The 22,828-nt window shown below is 27.6% G+C and overlaps 1 protein-coding gene across 21 annotated transcripts in view; it reads right to left on the bottom strand.

The window, feature by feature from the left end:
- Nucleotides 1–22,828, bottom strand: part of LOC107449053 (ankyrin-1) — a 161,002-nt gene that overhangs the window by 69,428 nt on the left and 68,746 nt on the right. For all 21 annotated transcript variants that reach the window (XM_016064454.3, XM_071184536.1, XM_071184539.1 and 18 more), the window contains exons 4-18: nt 20,672–20,869; nt 18,056–18,241; nt 17,872–17,970; nt 15,888–15,986; nt 15,707–15,805; nt 15,156–15,254; nt 12,617–12,814; nt 12,337–12,534; nt 10,418–10,615; nt 9,481–9,579; nt 8,475–8,672; nt 7,355–7,453; nt 7,073–7,270; nt 4,224–4,322; nt 3,131–3,314 (exon numbers count right to left, since the gene is read on the bottom strand). In XM_016064454.3, the coding sequence (XP_015919940.1) occupies nt 3,131–3,314; nt 4,224–4,322; nt 7,073–7,270; nt 7,355–7,453; nt 8,475–8,672; nt 9,481–9,579; nt 10,418–10,615; nt 12,337–12,534; nt 12,617–12,814; nt 15,156–15,254; nt 15,707–15,805; nt 15,888–15,986; nt 17,872–17,970; nt 18,056–18,241; nt 20,672–20,869 (2,251 nt within the window). The remainder of the gene's footprint in view (nt 1–3,130; nt 3,315–4,223; nt 4,323–7,072; nt 7,271–7,354; nt 7,454–8,474; nt 8,673–9,480; nt 9,580–10,417; nt 10,616–12,336; nt 12,535–12,616; nt 12,815–15,155; nt 15,255–15,706; nt 15,806–15,887; nt 15,987–17,871; nt 17,971–18,055; nt 18,242–20,671; nt 20,870–22,828) is intronic.

Genomic DNA, 22,828 nt, shown 5'->3' with positions numbered 1-22,828 from the left:
ATTAAACCATCAGCTCTCAGTAACTATATGATTCATATCCCAGCCACCCAACTTTTATCATTGTTTGGCTTAAAATGTTTTCTTTTGGCACAAAAGCAAGAGGTTAATATCATTTGTACAGTAATTAAATTTTAAAATCTCTAATAACGTAATTATGAACATGTACAAATCGGAATCTAGATCAAAACAAATGGTACTAATCTAACAAAGCTTAAACAGAGAGGCTGACACTTAAATTGCCTAAAGGGATTTTAAAAAGCATTTCTAAAAAACTGAGCAACTAAATCTCTCTAATGTATCTAAGCAAAATTTCAGCAAATTAAAACTAATTAAATAAAATAAAATAAATTATTGCAACCAATAATTTTCAACTTTTAATCTATTATTTTTTTATGTCTTGTTTTTTATAAATTTATGTGTCTAATAGTTATTGCATGAATAAAAAGTTAAATATAAGAAATGTTAAAGTTTTCTTTTTTAATCTACATAAAAAATTTAAATAACACTTTGAAACAAGTTAAAATAAAAATGTATGAGTGTGTTTATAATTTAGGTTCGCTTTCATCAAATATTTAAAAAATTATGAATATAAATAATATAACGACTAAAGAATATAACCATTTATTCTTGAGAATTACTTGAGTTATAGCTAAATTTTGAGCAAAATATCCTCACATTAGATTAGGATTTCTAGGGTTGATTCTAACGTGTAAATGGTAAAGAAATGAAATTTTAGAAAATTTATTAGTATTTTATCTGAGATATAAATGTAATAAGAAATTATAGAAAGATCACTAAGGGAGTGTAAAAGAAAAAATAATAATGCAAATTATTTTGCAATTTGTACCCCCATATTTAAAAATCCTAAGACTATTTTAAGTTTTTTTTTCTTAAAATGGTGAGCAATTTCATTGCTTTATTTAATACTAAGACCATAAATATTTAAGAGCAATTTTTTTTTTCTTTCCAAGCATTTTTCTTTCATTCAAAGCATCTTCAGTCAAATATAATTATTTGGTCCTTTTGAAAGAGGAGAAAATTGTTGAGCAGAAAAAAAGTCTTCTTACAACAAATTTGTGAAAAAGTGTAAATTATAGAATATTGGTAATTTTGAAGAGAAATCGGCAATTTTTTTCTATTTTTAAGCTCATGATTAAGTAAATAAATGAAATAAAAGGTAATAACTACATCATAAGAAAAAGTGGAATGCTGCAAGGGTAGGGTTTAATATCATGCTACCTGTTTCATGCACAATATTTCCACAAAAATGATATAAATAAATAATCTAAGCAACATTACATGCATTAATAAGCATTAAATATTTCAATAGATATTTGTACTTATATGCACAGAAAATAAATACATAAAAAAAGCATAAGGTATAACTTCAGTTTTGAAATATTAGATAATAAAAGCAGAAAGCAAAAATTTCCTTCATAATTTTTTTTTTAGATAGTTCAAAATTTTTGGAAGTTTTAAAAGATTTATACTTTTTTTTGGCATTGATAAATACAAGACTAATTAAACTTTAATGATAGTTGTCCTTCAAGGAACTACTAAGTTTATTTAAATAAAAGAGCAGATTTAATTATAATTTACTCATTCTGCAAATAATGTGTATTTTTACAAGAAATTACATTAGACCAGAAGCAGTAAATTGCAGCAATCATGCTACGAAAAATATGCTGCCTATTTTATAGGTGATATGCATAACTAAGAAATCAACACTAGATAGATTTGTAATATTTGTTCACTGAAATGTAGCAAGGAAACAAACAAAAATTATGTAAATGTATATACTGAAAATATTTCAATGAAATTTTTTTTAATCCGTCACTTTAGTAAACAAAAATTCACCCAATTATGGTTAATAATGAACTGATGAATAAATACAAACATAACTGATAAATAGACAAACATAAAATACTCTGTTATTTACAAAATCTAAAACAATTATCAGTATATTTTAAAATGTATTAAATAATTATTATATTAAAACTCAAATAATTATCAGTATCAGCAGAAAAGCTTTTATTTTACTTCCAACATGGAAAAATCTTATGTTTAAGTACGTTGAGGTTTATTGAATGGCTAGTTTATTGAGTGGCTAGTTTTTGACATATATCAGCTTTTTAGGGATTTAACCACAGATAAAACCATCAGATCCCTGTGTCAAAAACTGTCAAAAACCCCAACAAATTGCATTAATATAAATATTATAATTAAATAAAAAAAAATTAAATTTAACATCCGTAGATAACACAATATCTTGAAAAATAAACCAAATTACATAAATTTACTTCAATTATAAATCCCTATAATATATTAAACGATTTGGTTGAAACTCTATAGTTGTAAAAGTTACTTTGACAAAGACATTTTAATAACAGAAAAATAATTTTAAACATCTTAATAAATATCACTGCTTTAACTCCCTCATTAAAGAAAAGAAATAAACTTTAGATCTTAAAGTTAAATGTATAACAAGAAATGCAGTTGCCTTCCTTACATTTTTATGTTAAAATTTCGGCCTTTTTTAACGATTATTCTTCATTTAGACAATTCTGTTGACAAATTAATCAAATATTGCAATTTAGATTTTATGTAACAGTAAAATCTTAAGAATACAAAATCAAATTGATTTAAATCACTTCAAGCAAATCACTTTTTCTACACCATAGAAAGTCTTTAAATGCTGCAAACAGTTTTATATATATTGGCATTACTTATATTTTTTCCTTACAAATAAAAATATGAAAATAAGTGTAATTCATTTACAAAGACTGTTTAAAGAGATAACTGCACAGGGGTCTGTCTAGGGTTTTCTGAGGTACTTATTTTGTGAAAATGTAGACATAATTTGTGAAAATTAAAAATTATATTAAAAAATCAACACAAAAGTATGGTAAAAATATGGATTTATCGTTTCTTGCGGGATACAAAATAAAATGTGCAAGAAAAAGTATTTTGTGAAACCGTTTTTCCTAAAGTTGGAATTTTTGAAGGTACCGCTAAACGGTAGTAAATTTGGCCTGGATAGACCCCTGCTGCATAAAGCTTGATATTCTCAAGTCAAAAATAAATAAATAAACAAAAATAAAATAAATATATAATAAAGAGTTACACATACCTCCTTCATCTTCAGAATCACTCATAAATGTTTCTTGCATTGTTTCTGGAGCAACAACTTTATATTTTTCTTCTGTTATAGTTGTTGTGGTAGTAGTTACAACAGTTTCTGTAACAATCTTTAAGGTTTCTACCACAGAAATATAACCCAGTCTTTGTGCAATTGAAAGAGCTGTTTGCCCTTGCTATCATTATAGAAAAAGAGTCTTATTATATTTCCACAAAATAAGGAGACAATTTATTATTGATATCAATTTTATAATAGAACTTCATAATAATTTTTAAAAATTGCAACTCAGATTGCAAAAAAAAGTATTTAAAAGTAACAAATATTGATAAATTATATGAGCAATAAATTTATGAATTTTTAGGCAAAATAGAAAATAATCTGAACTAAACAGAATGGTAAATTCATTAATAAACATTAAAAATGAATAGAATTGTCATGACAAGCACTGCATTTTATGATAATTTATTAGATAATTTTCACAATGAAAAATTAGGCATACAAGCTTTTTTAGTGTTAGAATATAGCAACAAAAAATCCCCATCTGAAAAAAATTAACATATAGCAATCTTGAAAACTCAGAAATTTTTATTACAAACTTTTACAGATCTAAATAATTTTTTTAAATATGTCATTAAAAGTTCAAATTCATTTTATGTGTTGCTCTTTCAAAAGTAGCACATAAGTGGTATAATCATTAAAGTAAAAAAGTGTGAACTCGTTTCAAAACTTTCATACCTACTTTATCAAAACAAAATGGAAAATAAAAAAAATTCACAGCTTTTTTTTTTTTAATTCAACTAATTTTACTCAGATTTCTAATTTTTAGCTAATTTTATGCACTGATTTTAAACATTAATTTTATAATATTTTGAAACTTAACTTTTTTTCAAAAGACTTTGATTAATTTCATGATTAAAAAAACATTATGATGAGAATTTGCAATGAAAATGTATAAGATAATAGATAAATTAAAATAATCACTTGTTAAAAACAGATAAGCAGAGAATTTAAAATCTCCTAAATAAAGTACAATCAATGGAATACAAGTTAAAATATTTAAAATATAGGGTAAAATTATACTTACATTTGTTGTAGTATTAGGTGATGCTTTATGTTCCAATAACAAATTTATAATTAATGTATGTCCTTGTTGCGCTGCTTGATGCAGAGGTGTATATCCATGCTGCAGTGAAAAATATTAAAATTTATTTCAAAAGAAAATCATAATCAAAATCAAAACTCATAATCAAAATTAATGTTCACTGAAAAAAAAAATCATGTTTCATATAAACATGAAATCCAACTTTAAAAAAATGACAAAAGTTAGTAAATGAAATATCTTAAAGTTGACTAAAAACAATTTTTTTATTAAAAAAAAAAGCAAACACCAAGTGCAGCTGAAAAAACAATTCTGTTAATTTTTTAAACATATAAAGATGCCATGATCAACATACTATATGGCATTTCATATAATATCATCACTAGGGTAATATGCCAATATGGCGACCAAATGTCCTACGAATGTCACTAAAATCATGTGCATGGGCCACAATATAGTCGCCTTGAAATATGTTTGGAAGTTGCAAAATAGTAACAAAAAATTGTTTGTTTGTTGCTTTGCATCAAAATCCATGCATTTTTTTTAAAAAAAAACTTTGCACTAATTTTATTCTATTACTAATTATATTATGTTCTTGTCGATACAGGCACTGCAAATGTTGTTGCAAAAAAAATATTTAGAAAAAAGGGGCAGCTGATGAATAATCACTCGTTAGTAATTGAATAGATATAAATTACAGAACTACAAGAAACATAGATTTAAAATAGGATATTACCAAAAATCTAAAGAGCTGCTACATGCCTATATTAAGTAAATTTTCATAAACAAACATATAGTATAACATAAAAATACTACAAAATTTTCCATTTAAAAAGCAACAAAAAATATTTAGTGTTTTTTAAGCACACTATGAAACAAAACTATTTCTGAAATATTGATAAAACAATTTATTGACATGATATGAAAGAAGAGTATAATAATGAGAGAGTAAAGATACAGAGAGCAGAGAAGGAAAATTAAATTCCATATAAAATAGAAGTGCAGAATTTTTTTTTACTGATTTTAAATTAACTCCGATTTTTACAGGACATGGAAATTTTAACAGCTAATTGTATAGGTTTAATTTAGTGAATTGTAATTTTTGTTCATGTGGTCAGTTTTTGATACTGTAGAAGATATTATATTTTATTGTAGTTTATATTCAAGTCAAAGGGAAAGCATAAAAAAGGAATTGAGACACTCAAATAATTCTTAGCCACCTGTTTAGTTTTTGTTTGTTAAATGCAATAAAGGTCTAAATATTTTACGAAATTTTGTTTACAACTTAAATTTTTTCATTCTGTTTCTTTTTAATTTACAATTGTACTTTGCCCACTCACAATTGCCTCCTCATGTAATTGTAAACTTATATATATATAAATATATAGATACTGTGTTATTTATTAAAACAAATCTCGAATGTTATTTATTAAAAATAAGATCATAAACAAGAACACTGCAATTCTGGAAGGAACATAAACACTGGTAGCAATTTTTTGTCGAGTATTTGCCTAAAATAAATTTTTCTTTAACCCCCAAAACATATTATCTTCATTTCAGGCAACAAGAATTAGCAACTTAGATCACAAGATTAAATAATTGCCTTTGAATTATTTATTTTAAGGTTTATGTTAACAAAACCATGATCATACAAGAAGAAGATTTTAGACGCTCCAACAATTATATCGAATGCCAAAAATTTTACGTAAAAAAAGAAAGTCAATATACCAGAAAAGTCAAAGAAGGCATTTGCAAGTTCCATTGTTCCATAATTGCAACATGTATATTTATAAGAAAATAGTATAAATTTTTTAGCAAAACTAATTTAATTGAAATTTACATTCTAAACTCTTGTTAGTATGTACTGATTAAAAGTATTTTCTTATGAAGTGAAACATTGATTAATTTTTTACTTAAGGCGCTTAGCACATGTTATTCTGATCCATTAATTGTACTAGTCATAAACAAAGGCGAAAACACAGGGTTGACTTTTTGCCGGCAGAAACTGCTTTTGCTATGCCAGTGGCAGAAACTGGTTATAACCGGTAAAAACCGGCAAAACTGGCAGAAACTAAAAAAACCTCTATATTAGTTCTAGTAATTGCTTAATGACATTTTGTTTAAGTAAACTGAAAAATGTAACTCCAAGTAACTGTAACGAACTTTTTAATTCATTGTTTGTAAATATATATTATTTTGTTTATATTAAATATAAAAAGTGCAGTATATCAAATATTTATATAAAATAAAGAATGAAGTAATGTAATAGTAAATATAAATACTAGATTTTAGTTTATTATATTGAACTCTGAAATTCAGTAATTATTATCATTTAACTCTTAACATAACTGAATAAAGTTATTTTCAAATAGTTTTTTTTTTAAGACATAATTTGCATGGCAACAATCCAATTATTATAACAGTAACAGTTTTAATCTTTGCTGTACGTAAGAGAAACTGCATCAAAACTTGTCGTTTGTTATAGATTACTGCAGAGTGCAAACAAGGTAATATTTGATTTTGAATGGTGATAATTTTGTAAATAAATTGTACTTTGTTTAACATTTAATTGTTTTTTCTATGAATTATCCATTGTATGTCAATCTCAGTACTTACTTTTATGTCATTTTCTGAATTTCTGCCATGCCAGTTTTAACTGGTTTCTACCAGTGGTTTTAACCACATCGGCAGAAACTTGCCAACCTTGCGAAAACATATAAATAATTTTAGACACTAGAAATGAATCTATCTTGTACCTATCAAGATTAATATATCTTTATCATCCCTAGTAGTCGATATTTGAGAATGATATATGAGCATTGAAATATACTCACAGAAGTAGTAGAATTAACATCAGCACCATGTTGTAACAAAAACCTAATCATATTAATCTGGCCAAAGTGGCAAGCTACATGGAGTGGAGTATAACCAGCTTTTGTTGGAGGATCTACTTTGGCTCCATTTTTTACTAAAACTGCTGCAACATTTACTTTATCTTCTTGTGCACACAAATGAAGAGGGGTGAGACCATTCTAAAATTTAAAAAAAATATATTGATTAATAAAGAAAAAAAGTGTTATAAAACTTAATACACTTCAAGAAAATAAAAGTTTTACTTTAGCTGGGGCATTGACATCTGCATGATGTTCAATCAATAATGTAGTCATATCTGTATGTCCTTCCTGAGCTGCCAAGTGCAATGGTGTAAAACCAGCCTGAAAAATTTAAAGCACAAAATAAAAATTAGCAATTTTTAAAAGTATTTACACGTTTTGAGATATAGATCAGAGGTGGAAATTATCAAAACTTAGTCACTGGTCCAGGGACCAGTGACTAAAAGATACTACTAGTCTTGTACACATTTTCACTGATCGGCTTACGTGTTTGTACAGTAGGGAACCAATTATCCGGAACGATCGGGACCATCGCTATTCCGGATAACTGATTTTTCCGGTTTCCGTTTTTTTATTGTTAAACCCAACTAAAAAAATAATATTTGAAAATAATCCTAAAAAGAAGAAAAAACGAAGTAATACACTAATGATTATTTCCAAAATGATAGTAAGGTAAACATCTTTCCAAAAAGAAAGAAAAATCCTAAAATCTAGTTAGGAAAAAAGCATTTTTTTTAAAAAAAATGGCGGGAAAATGTATTGAATTTCGTTCTGGTTTTTTGGTTTTCCGGATAACGGATTCTGTACTGTATTAGCTTTTTATGTTTAAAAAAATTTAATTAAGTGAATTTAAATGAAAAAAATACAAAACAAAGAAAGTAAAATGCTTTCAATTAGAATAAAAGAACTATTTTGCAATAATAGAATAGATTAAAACAAAAAGTGAAAAATTTAAAAAACCAAAACAGCTCGCCATCCCTACACATAGATTGCAGGTCAGAGACTGTCACATATTTTAAGGTAGTCTGAGTTTAGTTTTAGAGGTCCCATCAAATAAAAGATTATTCATGTTTTCTTAGTTGATAGTAATTATTTTCAGATAGCATTTGCATCACACTGGTTGATAGTATTTTTTTCTGACTATAAACAGTTTTAAAACACTTATTATGTGATATTTAAAATATTTTTATGTAGACAAACAATTATGGGGCTAATAAATGATTCACAAAACATTAGTTACCTACAATAATAAATTAATAAAATAATGGGAAATTAAAATCCAAGCTGGAATTTTCTTAATTTGTTAATATATATTTCAACAGTAATTTTTTGTCAAATTTACCTTTGATTCAGCACTTGGTTTTGCACCATATTCTAAAAGCGTTGTAGCAATATCCATTTGATTCTTTTTAGCAGCAATGTGTAATGGCGTATAACCATTTTTAGCAGTAGCATGTGGAAAAGCTCCTTTATCAAGCAATAACAAAGCAACATTAACATGATCATAATGGGCAGCCACATGAAGAGGGGTGACTCCATTCTAAACAAACAAATTAAATTGTATGATACAAATAAAAAATAGCGGATTTAGCAAAGAATATTTAGAATTTATTAATAGTAATTATAATAATACAGGGCAGATCTTAATAATGAAACTTAAAACTTTAAAACGAAATTTTATAGTAAATACAGAATCATAACAGAATCTTTCAATACAAAACTAACTTTTTCATCACATAACTTTGTTTAAACCAGCTTTTTAAGTAACTAAAAAATCAAGCCAAATCAGTACTTATTAAAAAGTACTCATTTATGCGCAAACAATTATATCTAAAAGCCAGTTTATTTCCAAACAATTTACTGGAAACAAACATCATCATTTTCTGATATCTTTTATACAGATATCTAAATTTTGATAATTTATTTATTTGGGCAAATAAAACTCAATTACTATTAAAAGGTAGATTTCAATGCTTAAAACATTTCAATTGGTATGTAAATTTTAAAAAAAAATTACATATTTTTTGTTGAATTAACAACACTTATCATTAAAATTAGAACTTGGTAATTTTAACTAAACTAAGAAATATTAACTAAAAAGAAAGTATTAAAGTCAAGTGATTAGTATTAATTGGTCAGACGAAAATATATTATAATAAAGAAATTACACAGAGATTCTATCACATTCTATATGCATCAAATGGATATTTCATTAATTATTGAGCATATATTAAAAAAAGAAAGTTAAAATTTGAGTACACATTGATATATATTCTTTTTGTATACACTGTATAATTCACAGTAAACAAACTATTGTATTTATTACACAAAATAATGTAAAATTATACCTTTCCTTGTGCATCAACAGGTGCATCTTTTTGAAGCAGAAGTCGAGCAACTTTAATGTTCCCATACTTAGCGGCCAAATGCAAAGGCGTAAATCCTTTCTAAAATAATCAAAAAATTATAAATTAAACATCATTGTACCTTTACTTTAAAAAAAGCAAATCCCACTAAACTATATGAAATATAAAAAGTAAATAAAAATTACTTGGAATACTACAGGAATTTGTAAGAATTCAGAAAAGAAATTCGCTTATTCAAAAGAAAGAAAAACTTTTAAAAACAACAGCAAACCGTTGAGTATGATAGCATACTACAAAAATAAAATCAGACAGGTTTAAGGAATTAGATTATTCATAAAACTTCAAATCTTTGCATTGAAATTTGGAGCATCATTAAAATTTAACAATATTAATATAATACTAAGAAAGATAAAAATTTCTTTTAACAGTTAATTTTCAAAAATTTTTGAGGATCTTGATTTTTAATATAAAAAAAAAAAAAAAAAAAAAAAAAAAAAAAAAAGCAAATTCTAACCTCATAAATATCAGGGGCCGTCAAGGTTTTTTCAGAGAGGTACCTATTTTGTGAAAATTTAGACATGATTTGTGAAAAATTAAAAAGTTATATTAAAAAATCAATACGAAAATATGGTAAAAATAAGGATTTATCGTTTCTTAAGGGATACAAAAATAAAATTTTAAGAAAAAGTATTTTGTGAAGCTACCGTTTATCTTCAAGTTGAAAATCTTAAACTACTGTTTTTTCTTAAGTTCAATTTGTGAAGGTACCGCTAAACGGTAGTAAATTGGGCCTGGACAAACTCCTGAATATGTAAAAATGAAGCGTACTAACACCATTAGTTTGATAGCAAATCCAATCAATGGTGTTAAATTTGATTCAAAGATATTTTTAAGAAATCAAACCCTAGAAAAATATTACCTTCGTTGTAGAAGTTAGGGAAGCGGCATGGTCAAGCAAAACAGAAGCAACCTCTTCTTGACCTTCTTTAGCAGCTATGTGTAATGCAGTATACATATCTTTCGTAGGTGCATCAACTGCAGCTCCATGTTGAAGAAGAAGACCAACAATATCAACATTCCCAAGCCGAGCTGCAATATGAAGAGGTGTTTGCTGTTCCTGTAAAAAAAAAAAAAAAAAGGAAGATAAATATAAATTATTTGTGATTTCATTCTCTACAGCAAAAAAATTTAATATTTAAACTGGAACCTGGAGGTTTTTTAAAATTAAATATGAAAAAGTATAAGTCCGAAGTAGCAGATATTTTTTACTGAAATTGTCACAAAGCTAAATCCTTGTAATTTTTTTTTTTAATCGCTACATTGAAACATTATGTTCTTTGCCCCTAGAGTGGTCTATATCGGGCCTACATTGGCCAATATAGAACCTACATTGACTAAATAATGGATATAAATATCAAATGAATCTGACAATTCTATTTAGGACTGATATTGGTTGTGAAGAGGTTGTAAAATATCGGGTGAATCGGAAAGTCCTATATAAGGCCAATATCAAAAAAATAAAGGCCCTTTGAACCCTTACTGAGCCAAGATTCATGAATATTGGCCCAATGAGGGTCCAAGTTATTTTGCTGCTAGGGACACAACAGAGGACAAACAGAGAGAGAGACATCCATGCCCCCAGCAGGATTCAAAACTGTAACCATTGGCTTTACAATAAGACATCCTTACAAGTAAAATTTTTATTAAAATCTTAATGAATTTTAATGAAACTACACTTTAAAAACTACAAGAAATAAAATAAAATAGGATGTATAAGTCGATATTCTATACTTAAAAAGTTTTGATAAATTCATAATTAAAATGAAAGATTGATCATTTAAGACTAACTACAGTATGCAAATTGAATAAAATTGAACATAGATTAATTAAAAAGTAAAAATTTCAGCCTAACAATTGGGCATATCATTAATACAATAATGGCTAATGTGATGAACAGTGAGCTCAATATTGGTTAAAAGAAAATACAAAAAAAATTTATAATACATTATTAGAACAGTAACAGCTGGTTAGAAAAAATTACACTGAAAAAAACAAATTTTTTGCTGCAATTATATAAATACTTGATCTTACCTAATTAGGGGGGAGGGATTTCAAGTGTGAAATTAGTTTTGCTCCACAAGCTAAAGAGTTTTTTTTACATGCTATTTATAATCTATTTTTTATCTAAATGTTTAAGTTTAAAAACTTAATATATAATAGGGGTCGCGTAAATGTTGGGGCAGACTTTTAGAGGAATTAGGCTACATCATTAGGTTTAAAATAGCATAGAAATCCATGTTCAGAAATGTCGCTGTATGCGGCTAGGTGGGCTTCCCTATTATAAACTGTTCAGAAACACGTGAAGAGACACTTCATGAGATGGAAGTACTCTTAGGAAATTTCTGAGGAAATGAGGAAATTTCTGAGCATGAGCACCTATGCACTTTCAATCCTAGTGATGGTCAGGTTTTCACAACATTTACGCGACCCCCTGTTACATGTAACGTTTTTAGACTTGTACATTTCAAATAAAAATTTCATTAAAAAAAACTTTAGCTTTGACAGAGACAGCAATCGCAGATTAGTAATCAGTGACGTGAAAATATACAATAGCCACTAAAAAATCTCATGCAACGAAAAAAAAATTTTACCGGTATTATTTATAATTACTTATTAAAAATAATATGAAAGTTATAATATAAAATGATTAAGGGTTTCACGGCAATCTAAATAAAATAAATCTATTCAGTGGAAAGACTTTTAATAAATATTATAACAAAAGAAAATAAAAAAAACAAATAACAGCAACATTTTAACAAAAAGACATAAAAATCTCACCCTAGCAGAGGCATCAACATGAGCACCATTTCTAAGCAAAATGCGAATTATGTCCGACTGATTTGCTCGGGCTGCAAGATGTAGAGGAGTTTCCCCTCGCACGGTTGGCACATCAGGATTTGCGCCGTTTGTGATGAGGAAAATTACTATGTTCATGCAGCCCATGAACGATGCCACATGAAGAGGAGTCAATCCAGACTGAAATTCAATGCGAATTTAATTAAGGCATAAGAAAATGAAACATAAATTTAACATTTAAGAGAAGAAAACATTAGCTCACCTCTGTGGTGGCTTCAATGGATGCACCGTGCTTCAAAAGCAATTCTACAACTTTGATCCTATTCTTCTTGCAAGCAATGTGGAGAGGGGTGAAGCCATTCAGAGCACGGGAATTTGGATCTGCTTTACGATCTAATAAAAGCTTTGCTACACGAACATGACCGCAATGCGCAGCAACGTGAAGAGCAGTTAAATAGTCCTGAAAAAAAAAAATTCAGAATAATATTAAACAAATAAAAAATACAAATCTACAGTAATGAGTGAGATTTTACACAATACATCATTTTCATTACAGTTGTATTTTTTAGATGGATAAGTGTACTAATTTTGCCTATTGTACGAAGTTATTAAATAAGAACTAACTAAATCAGGGCTCAAAATTTCCACTGGCTGGCTTGCCATTTGTGACCGAATATTTAGGGCAGTTGAGTAAGTTTTGTCTTAGAAAATTTTGTGATACAAATAAAAATACTACATTTTTTCTAAAATTTGAGTTTTTAATTGACAGGTAAATGGGGAGGAATAGTTTTAAACTTTAACTGGAAGATTAAGTAAATGCGCATCACAGTCAGGTTGCACTCTATGTTGACGGATGTGTTAACATCTCTGTACATTTTTAACATTTTGGGTCGGAATTCTAAAGTAAAAAGTTTTGAATTTGGGATGGAGGAGATTAAGAAATTTTCCATGAATTTAAACTCAAATCTCTTTCATGAACAAAGTGGGTGTTTAACTGACTCCAAAATTCAAATTTTCGTTCACTTTACTGTCATAGACTCAGATATTGAAGAAGTTTAACAGTGAAGAATGTTCAGCAAGATTCTCGAAATACGCTCCGGATTATAACATTTAATCAGTTTTTGTGCTATTCAACCAGTGATTAAAACTTCCTGTCAGAGAGGTTTACGGAAACTCTTTGAAGACTGAGACACTAGATGATTTGCTCAGAATTTTTATAAAATGACTCCACTCCCGCCTAACACAGTTTAATACTAGGTGTGAAAATGACATACGGTATTTTAGTGTTGAAAGGCAGATGTATACAAATATGAAATACTAAAAGCTTGGAAACATTTATGATGCCTGCATCATTCGATATTTTTCGTATTTTAATGATAGGTAGACAATAATGAAACCATTGAAAACGTCTTAAACTCGTAGTGTTTTTTTTCTCCAGTTTTTTGTTTTTAACATTCTTTTAATGGTTCTGATCATCAAAAAGTTTGTTATATCTGTTAATATTTGGAAAATTACTTATATTTTCTGGAAAATAGTGACAAGTAAAATCTTTATTCTGGCTAGTACTTCAGAAATGAATTTCATGCATTGAACTTAGCAAACAACTAACATTGTTTGGCAAATTCTGCTTGTAAAGGGAGGTTAAATAATAACCAACTAATTACTACACTTTTAACTAGACACAGTCTTTCTTCTGAAATTTTTATAGTACTCTCTATAGTAATGGAGTAAAGTTTCTATAGTACTTTAGGTAGATAATTTTATATAATACATTAGAAACAGAGATGTGTTTTTTATAGTATTTTGTGTAGTAATATTAAAATACAAAACGAACAATATGCTACAATGAATTTTTTTAAAAGTGAAATATGCACTTAAAAGAAAATGGATTATAATTTTTACTATAGAAATCAAGAGATATGAATGAATAAAACAAAACTTAATTTTGGATACCATTGGTACCAAAATTGGCATAAAAATAATATTATACTTTATATATAAATTATTAAAATAGGAGGGCGTAAGCGAGAGTATGAAATTTCAGTTTTAGAGTCACCAGTTTGACAAAACTTTATGCCATCATTTTAGATTCATATCAATTAGATTCATATCATTATAGATTCATAATAAATGTCAACTATTTTTAAAATGTTAACAGATGTAGTATGAAGGTGTTTTTTGGTGACCAACTAGAAAATAATACAGAAATTCAAAATTAAAAACATGTTTACTGCAATAATAATAATATTAATTAAATTAAAGGTGTCTTACAGTTTCAATATTTCTGGAAGTAATGTTGTAAGTGAAAAAGTAAGTAAGTGTAAGTGCAAAGTAATAGTACTTGAGGGGAATTATTTATCGACCATGTCAGTTTTAAATAGAAGAAAAACGCCATTCCTTAATTTCAAGAACCTTCAATGTTACACTTTATATAGGCATAATAATCTAAAAATATATACTTAGTTTAATTTATAACTCTACATTTTAAACGTTGAAACTTAACTTCCAGTTTTAAATATTTAATTGCCAAGGTAAGCTGGATAGTGGAAATTTTGAGTAATAATGTGTACTATGAGACTTCCACTAAAAATGTAGAGTGCATTCCACTAAAATTGTCAATACATGCATTTGACAATTTCCTAAGATTTTCAAATTATATTTCAAACATACTTTTAAATCATAAATAATTTTTTGAATTTCAGACAAAAAGATTGTACTTCAGGAAAAAGGAGTATGAAACACTCTTTAATCATGTTCATTAAACAATGTTTAACACTGAAAAGAAAAGAAAGGTAACTTACCACTGTGACATCATCAACTGGAGCTTTGTGATACAGAAGTATTCTTGCACTGTCTACATGATCTCCTTGTGAGGCCATATGCAATGGAGCAAGTCCATTCTGAAAGAAATCATTAAAAAAAAATCATGCAGCTAAAATGCAGCAGTCAAGAAATATTTTTTAAGTAAGCAAAATCATTAAATATTTTTTCTTTTATGTTTACTGAATTTTACTAATGATATTTTTAAATTTCAAAAATAATAAAATAAGAATTTAAAATGTTTAAAGTAACACAAAGATGGTGCTAAACAGATATACACGATAAACACGAACACTGTTCGTAGAAAATTTGCCACTATCGTGGAAAATAGTTTAGTTTTACTCATTATATATAAATAAAGCAGTCGAAATTGGAAGGCAAATGTTCAATTCCTAGAGCACTTTTTAAAAAAGTAAACAATTCAATACATATTATTAATATATTGTATTTATAATTAAATTATAATAAATTTATAAATACCATCAATAAAAACGTAAACAAAAGCTATACGCAAAACAAAAATTCACCATACCTTTGTTTTAGCAGTAATTGGAGCTCCTTTTTCAAGTAATAAGTCTACTACTTGATCATGGCCACTTCGAGCAGCACAATGAAGTGGGGTTAACCCATCCTGAAAAAAGTAAATACATACACATATTAGGGGGAGGGAAAAATCTATTACAAAGATCTGGTTGAAATAGTTCATTAATTACCCTTGTTGAGGCATCAATTTTAGCTCCTTTATCAATGAGTAAGGTAACCATGTTGGATTTACCCCACTTTGCAGCAACATGTAATGGTGTGATTTGATGCTGAATAGAAAAAATAAAAGATTTCATCAAGTCATATTCAATTAACAAAAACAAACATTTCAATGAATCCTACATACTGAATCCTACAAAATTGATATACTGTTTAGACTGTTTATTGATAAGAATGAATGATGACTGGGTCACCAAAAAGATGATCTTCAATGCAAAACCATCAGGAGCCCGAAAAAGAGGAGGACAAAGGATCATATAGATCAACTGCCTAGAAAAAGATTTAAAAGCTCTGAAAGTTATAAACTGGAAGAGTACATTCAAGAAGAGGGCAGCTTGGAATTTTCTTCTGAGGAAGACCATGGCCCACCATTGAAGAAGAACATATCGAAAAATCACAAATAAATGAAATGTATCAATAAAATTCCTGTAATACAAAAAATTTAAATTGACAACATTTTAACACTTAACATTCACACACGAATTTAAAAGTAAAACAAGTTTTTGATTGGCACCCTTAGGGCAATAGAAAAAGAGGAATATAAAAGAATACTTGGCACAGGACGCCTATAAGTAAATTGAAAATAATAGGGAAGACATGGAGATGGGCAAATTTTCTGGCCACAAAATGATTGATATGGAGATATAATAGAAGCTCTATGCTCCGATTCGGAATAAAGAGGACTATGCATGTATATGTATTCATGCATGATTTTTTTTTTGAACCAATAATGAGTACATCTATTTTTTACTCTCCCAAATAGTTTTCTCATCAAACTTATAAGGCAGCGTTTTTACTACAGCGTGAGAACGCGTGAATCTCGCCTATTTTTTTTCTTTTCTCGCAATAAAAAACGATTAACGAGAGAAGTTCGCGCACTCTATTAATCAATTTCAAAATGCACAAATTTTGGAAAAAATTTCGTCTTTTGCCATTTTGAATAAAATCCGTTTCACTTTTCTTCCTTGATCTTTCATTATTTTGAACATCGGTCCTTGTTATCTAGCTTCCCTATTTATCAGTATTGTTCAGAACCGGTGCGAACAGCAGAGCACCCCCCCCCCCCGAACCACGGAATCCCTTTCAGAACACATTTCTCTGCAACCACGTGTTGACTGTAGGTAAGGTTTCCTCATGTAAGACGTTTATACTTTTTGTCCATGAATGTAAGATGGACAAATACATTGTTAAGGCGACATCTTCTACTCCGTAATGGACAAATGATAATGAAACAAATGTCGGTAGAAACGGTCAAAACGAAACAAATACGGATATTTTTCAGCCAAATAAATATAATAGCCGATGAAAAAGTAGATATAGAACATTTTCCATATGATGATGCAGCAAAAATATTCAATTAGAAGATGTGAAAATGTATTATAATTAAAGAAATAATATTTTTCCAAGTCTATTCGTGTTTTTTTAATTTTTAGAAACCTCACTTAACTTCTTGAAATCTCACCCTGTTTTTGAGAAAGGGTGAGAAATTCTCTTCCATTTTTTTTCTATAATGAATACACTGTAAGGCTATGGTGGGATATTTCCGTAACATGATCTGTCGAGCCAACTACAATCATGAAAGTGTTAAATGGATTTTAAGCTAGCAAATATTTTAAAAAAATAAAAAATACATGTAGAAGGTTAACCCAAAGTTTGTTCGGGGGTGGCTACAATTTATACACTCGTGTTGATCCCCTGTTGTAATTTTTTTTTAGTTTCTCACAAGCAGGTATTCGGTAGTTTCCAAGACTTGGTGATTATTTTGCCATAGATCATAATACGGAAATGCTCTAGTTTTAAGCATCATTTCTCATTTTTATTAGGTTCTAACTCTTTCACAAATCAAAACTCTAACTCTTTCCAAACTCTTTCACAGTCGCTCCTAAACAAAAATACGATAGAAAAATAAGTATTTTTCATTAAAACTTAACTCACTTTAGCTGAATAGTTGACATCAGCATTTTTTTCAAGTAATAAAGCGGCAATATTTTCATTACCATAATGAGCAGCAATGTGAAGTGGAGTGAATCCACTCTGAAAAAGAAAATTTTAGTTACTTTTACGGTGCCAAAACAACAAAAATGGATACACTTTAAAACAGTCGTTCAAAAAGTATTACTTTTGAGGTGACATCAGGGTCATGATCACTTTGTAGGAGTAATGCTGCAGCTTTGCAGTCATCTTTTTTGGCAGCGATGTGAAGTGCTGGCAATCTGACACGGCCTTTGGCATCATTTTCCAGAAGAACCGCAACAACTTTGTCGTGGCCTTGCTGTAAAGCTACAGCTAATGGTGTGAAACCATCCTAGAACATTGATAAAAAAGTAATTTGTAAAATGTTTTATGAAGCAAATTATTACAATTTATCTGAGAAAACACACACACATTTGATCTAGATTAAAAATATCTTCATTAAATCGAATTAAGATTATTCAAAACCTTTAATTAAAAAAGCATTATATACAGCAACAAACAATCAAATTTTTGAAAAAGAAATTTTTTTATGTGGATACTTAATTATAATTAATGAAAAATTCGAATAAAACACCATTATACATTTCAAAAAGCATAAATGAATAAAAAATTTTGCTGCACTGCAAGTGACTTTAAATATCAAAGTAAATTTTATTGCTCATATAAAATCTTAACACAATTAAGTAATCTGTCAAATCCAAAACCAGGACTCTGGAGATAGGATCCCCAGTCGCCATCGGCGAACAATAAATTTTGAGTGGCAACTATATTTAAAGCTCTTTAATTAAGATCTGACAATTTTCCATAGTTCAATATTTTTGTAAAAAAAAATTGGTCTGTGAATTGAGCTCAAGCATAAATTTTTTTCCCTTCGTGTATTCAACAATAATCAAAGAAAAATTCCATTTTTTCCACTCTTGCATATTCTTCAAATTTCTGATTCCAAGTTTTAAAATAATTATATTATGTTTAAAAAATAGGAATTTAAAAACTTATGTTTAATAATCCATAAGAATAACTGCAGAATTCCGATAGTTCCGATTCAAAATATACTAAAATTTTACAAATTTTTAGTACAGCTCATTTTCAGTACATAACTAATTATTTTACAAACTTAACAAAAAAAGCATGCTTAAAATTACCTATTATTGTAAAATTAATTATTGCTAAGGAGATATTATTTATCTAAAAATTAAACACATTATTTACCTTTCCAATTTCCTCTCTAGAGGTTTATAGCATAAATAATTTATTTTCAAAAATCTTCTAGAGAAATTTGCTTTTTCAATTTATACAACTGAGTAATATGCGAAACTCCCACTCACAGTTTATTTACACGCTAACATATACCAAAAATAAATATTTCTTATAAGCATATTCTTACACATTTGGTCTTTTCCAAACTAACCAAAGATTAAAATAATTAGCAATATTAATATTTCTGTTGATCAATTTTAGAGAAGTATAATATTTAATTAACTTATGTTATGTTAATTATGCCATGTTTTCTCAAAAAAGCTATTCTTCAAGGCAAGCTGCTCGGCTGTCTTTACTTCCCATATAACTAAAACTCAAAATCGTGGACTAAGATCTCAAAAGACAAATGTGCATTCGGTACAGTCGAGAAAAAAAAAAATCCTTTGCATTATTTTTGGTGGTGTTCAGAGACTATAGAGAAAGAGATTCATGAACTTTACCGCTTTTATAAAGAACATCACATTACCAAATATATCAAAATTTAAAGGATAAAAATGGGCTGGCTACGATTGCAGTCACCGGATAAATGTATATCTAAAAGGATTTTTATGACTAGGCCATCTGGAAATCGACCAAGGAGAAAATCCAAACTCAGATAGCTCGGTTTAGTAAATAAGGGCTTCCTTGTACTGAACTGCAAAAACTGGAAAATCATTGCTAAGATTAGGTCAAGATGGAAAAGAATCCTTTATAAGTCAGGGCCCACCCCGGGCTGTCGCGCTAATGATGATTACCAAAACTATTACAGTATAATAAAATAACTTAATGAACAGTACTTATTACTTTATAAGGGTCTAATGTAGTTTACAAAATTAAGCAAACATAATAAAAAACTGTGATTAAACCAAATAGTTTCATTTCGACATTCAAATGATTTGAATAAGAAACTAAAATTACTGTGAAATAAAAAATATTTTAACTTAGTAATGGTTAGAATGATTGATTCAAATTATTGGAATTTAAATTAAAAAAAAGAAAATATTTTGATTCCAGCATACACAAATATTTGAGTGACAAATTCAAATGTTTTTTACCTGAGTCAAACAACCTTAGATTACAAAATTATGCAAACATAATCAAATAACTGTGATTGAACCAAATAGTTCAATTCCGACATTCAAATGACTTGAATAACAAACTAAAATTATTGTGAAATAAAAAATATTTTAACTTAGTAATGGTTAGAATGATTTATTCAAATTATTGGAATTTAAAAGAAAATATTTTGATTCCAACATACACAAAAATTTGAGTGACAAATTCAAATGTCTTTTACCTCAGTTTACAAAATTATGCAAACATAATCAAGTAACTGTGATTAAATCAAATAGTTTAATTTCGACATTCAAATGACTTGAATAACAAACTAAAATTATTGTGAAATAAAAAATATTTTAACTTAGTAATGGTTAGAATGATTGATTCAAATTATTGGAATTAAAAAGAAAATATTTTGATTCCAACATACACAAAGATTTGAGTGACAAATTCAAATGTTTTTTACCTCAGTCGCTAGACTTTGATTAGCACCATTAGCTAACAACAACTTGACAACACCATCATGGTTCTCTTGAGCTGCCATATAAAGGGGAGTGAATCCATTTTGTGACTGTGCATTTGGATTTGCACCATGACGTATCAGGATCTTAGCTACATCTTCCTTTCCAGCGAGGGACGCTATATGGAGAGCAGTGTTTCCTTTCTAAAAAAATAAAATAGGAGTTTAGCAGGGGTCTGTCTAGGTTTTTCTGAGAGGTACCTATTTTGTGAAAATTTAGACATAATTTGTGAAAAATTAAAAATTATATTTAAAAATCCAACACAAAAATACGGCAAAAATATGGATTTATCATTTCTTAAGGAATACAAAAATAAAATTTTAAGAAAAAGTATTTCGTGAAAGTACCATTTTTCCTAAAATTAAATCTGTGAAACTACCGTTTTTCCTAAAGTTGAATTCGTGAAGGTACCGCTAAACGGTAGCAAATTCGGTCTGGAAAGATCCCTGCTTAGAAAATCAAAATTTACCAATCGTATATCACACAGAAGTCTACTTTTGAAGTTCTTTCTTCTATGAAATTCAAAGGTATTTTCGTAAGAAAAATACTCTGAATATTCTACATGCATTTAAGCAAACCCTTAATATTTTTAAGCATAAATCTTTTTTTTTAACTATTTATTTAAAAATATAGATAATTTAGACTTAAAAATAGGCAGTCATTTTGAATATTAAAAATTGATAATATTAAAAGTTTTGATAAATATTAGCACAATGGTGCAGAATATGCCCAATCGCACAGACAAGGTTAGGGCAAAATTAAGTGGAACCTTAAATTAAAGTTTCATAAATTATTACTATTTCAATATATTCTGATATTTACTATTTTTAACAATGCTTGTTTATTCAAGATCAAATAAAATCAAAAGAATTTTTTTTATTTGTTAAAAAAAAAATTACCAAAAAATTTTTAAATTTTACTTTATTAAAATATTTTGAAAAAGTTATTGTAACTAAAAACAGCAGTATAAATTTTGAGGGAAACAGCAATAGAAAACTAAAAAATAAAAAGTGTTCTGGGGAAATATAAAGCTTTGAGAATTTTCTGTGCTTCTATATTATAAATAATACTGTTCAATATTTATTTATGCAATATAGCCATAACTGGCTCTTGTGCCAATAACTAATAACAATATTTATTTAAAATAAATAAATAAGAATGTTTAAGATAAATATTAACATATCACAAGCAAAAATATATTTTGGTGTATTTTAATCATAAGAAACAGTCTAATAATTATTAAAAAAATCTGATGGATTATCAGAATCATCGATTGAAAGTAAATTGAAATTTTTGTATTCATTCATATTCAAAGATTTATAAATAATTGATTTTGTAAATTAAAGAAATTTCAATGATTAATAACTGTTGCTCTTAGATCTCAATAAATGCAAGTAAGGGCAATATTTGGAAGTCAGCGGTGTTTCGAAAAGTTCACCTTTAAAACACTGGTGTTTTATGTTGTATTTCATGAGTATAAAGTATTCAAAAGCTAAATACAATATTTTACACTTATTTTGACCTAAATGAATATAAAATAATGAAAAAAGTATGAAAAATGTTTAATAAATATTCGGCATAAAAAGGAATTTAAATTAAGGTAAAATTTTTAAAAGCATAAACCCTGACTGTTTTTTTATTAGGAAATATATATAATTTGACAATAATTAAAGAAAAGACAATCATTTTAAATTCTAATTATTTGTTTATAAATCATCAAACATTATTTAATAATTTCAATAATTATATTACACATCAAATTAAAAAAAAACAGAACATATTTTAAATAATTATATAAAAAGAGTTAAAGTGGACCAGGGCACACAATTTCATGAGCATTGATAACTGAAGAACAAACAATTTATTTATTATAAAACAAAATCACCACTTATTTACCATAAATGAAGGACACAAGTTAAAAAGCACAAGTTATGAATGAAGAAAAAAAGTTACTTATTTTTTGCTATAAAGTAACTAGTTAATTAATGTGAGATTATTTTATAAGTTTTTTCCCTTACCTTACAAAAAGCTTAAAAAGTTGAAATATTTTAAAGGGTTTGTCCCATTATATGGTTTGACATGAATTACAAGTAAGATAGTTG

This window comes from Parasteatoda tepidariorum, chromosome 8 (assembly GCF_043381705.1).
Source record: "Parasteatoda tepidariorum isolate YZ-2023 chromosome 8, CAS_Ptep_4.0, whole genome shotgun sequence".
In the NCBI taxonomy this organism is placed as follows: Eukaryota; Metazoa; Arthropoda; class Arachnida; order Araneae; family Theridiidae; genus Parasteatoda; species Parasteatoda tepidariorum.
This window is presented reverse-complemented; position numbering and strand designations above follow the sequence as displayed.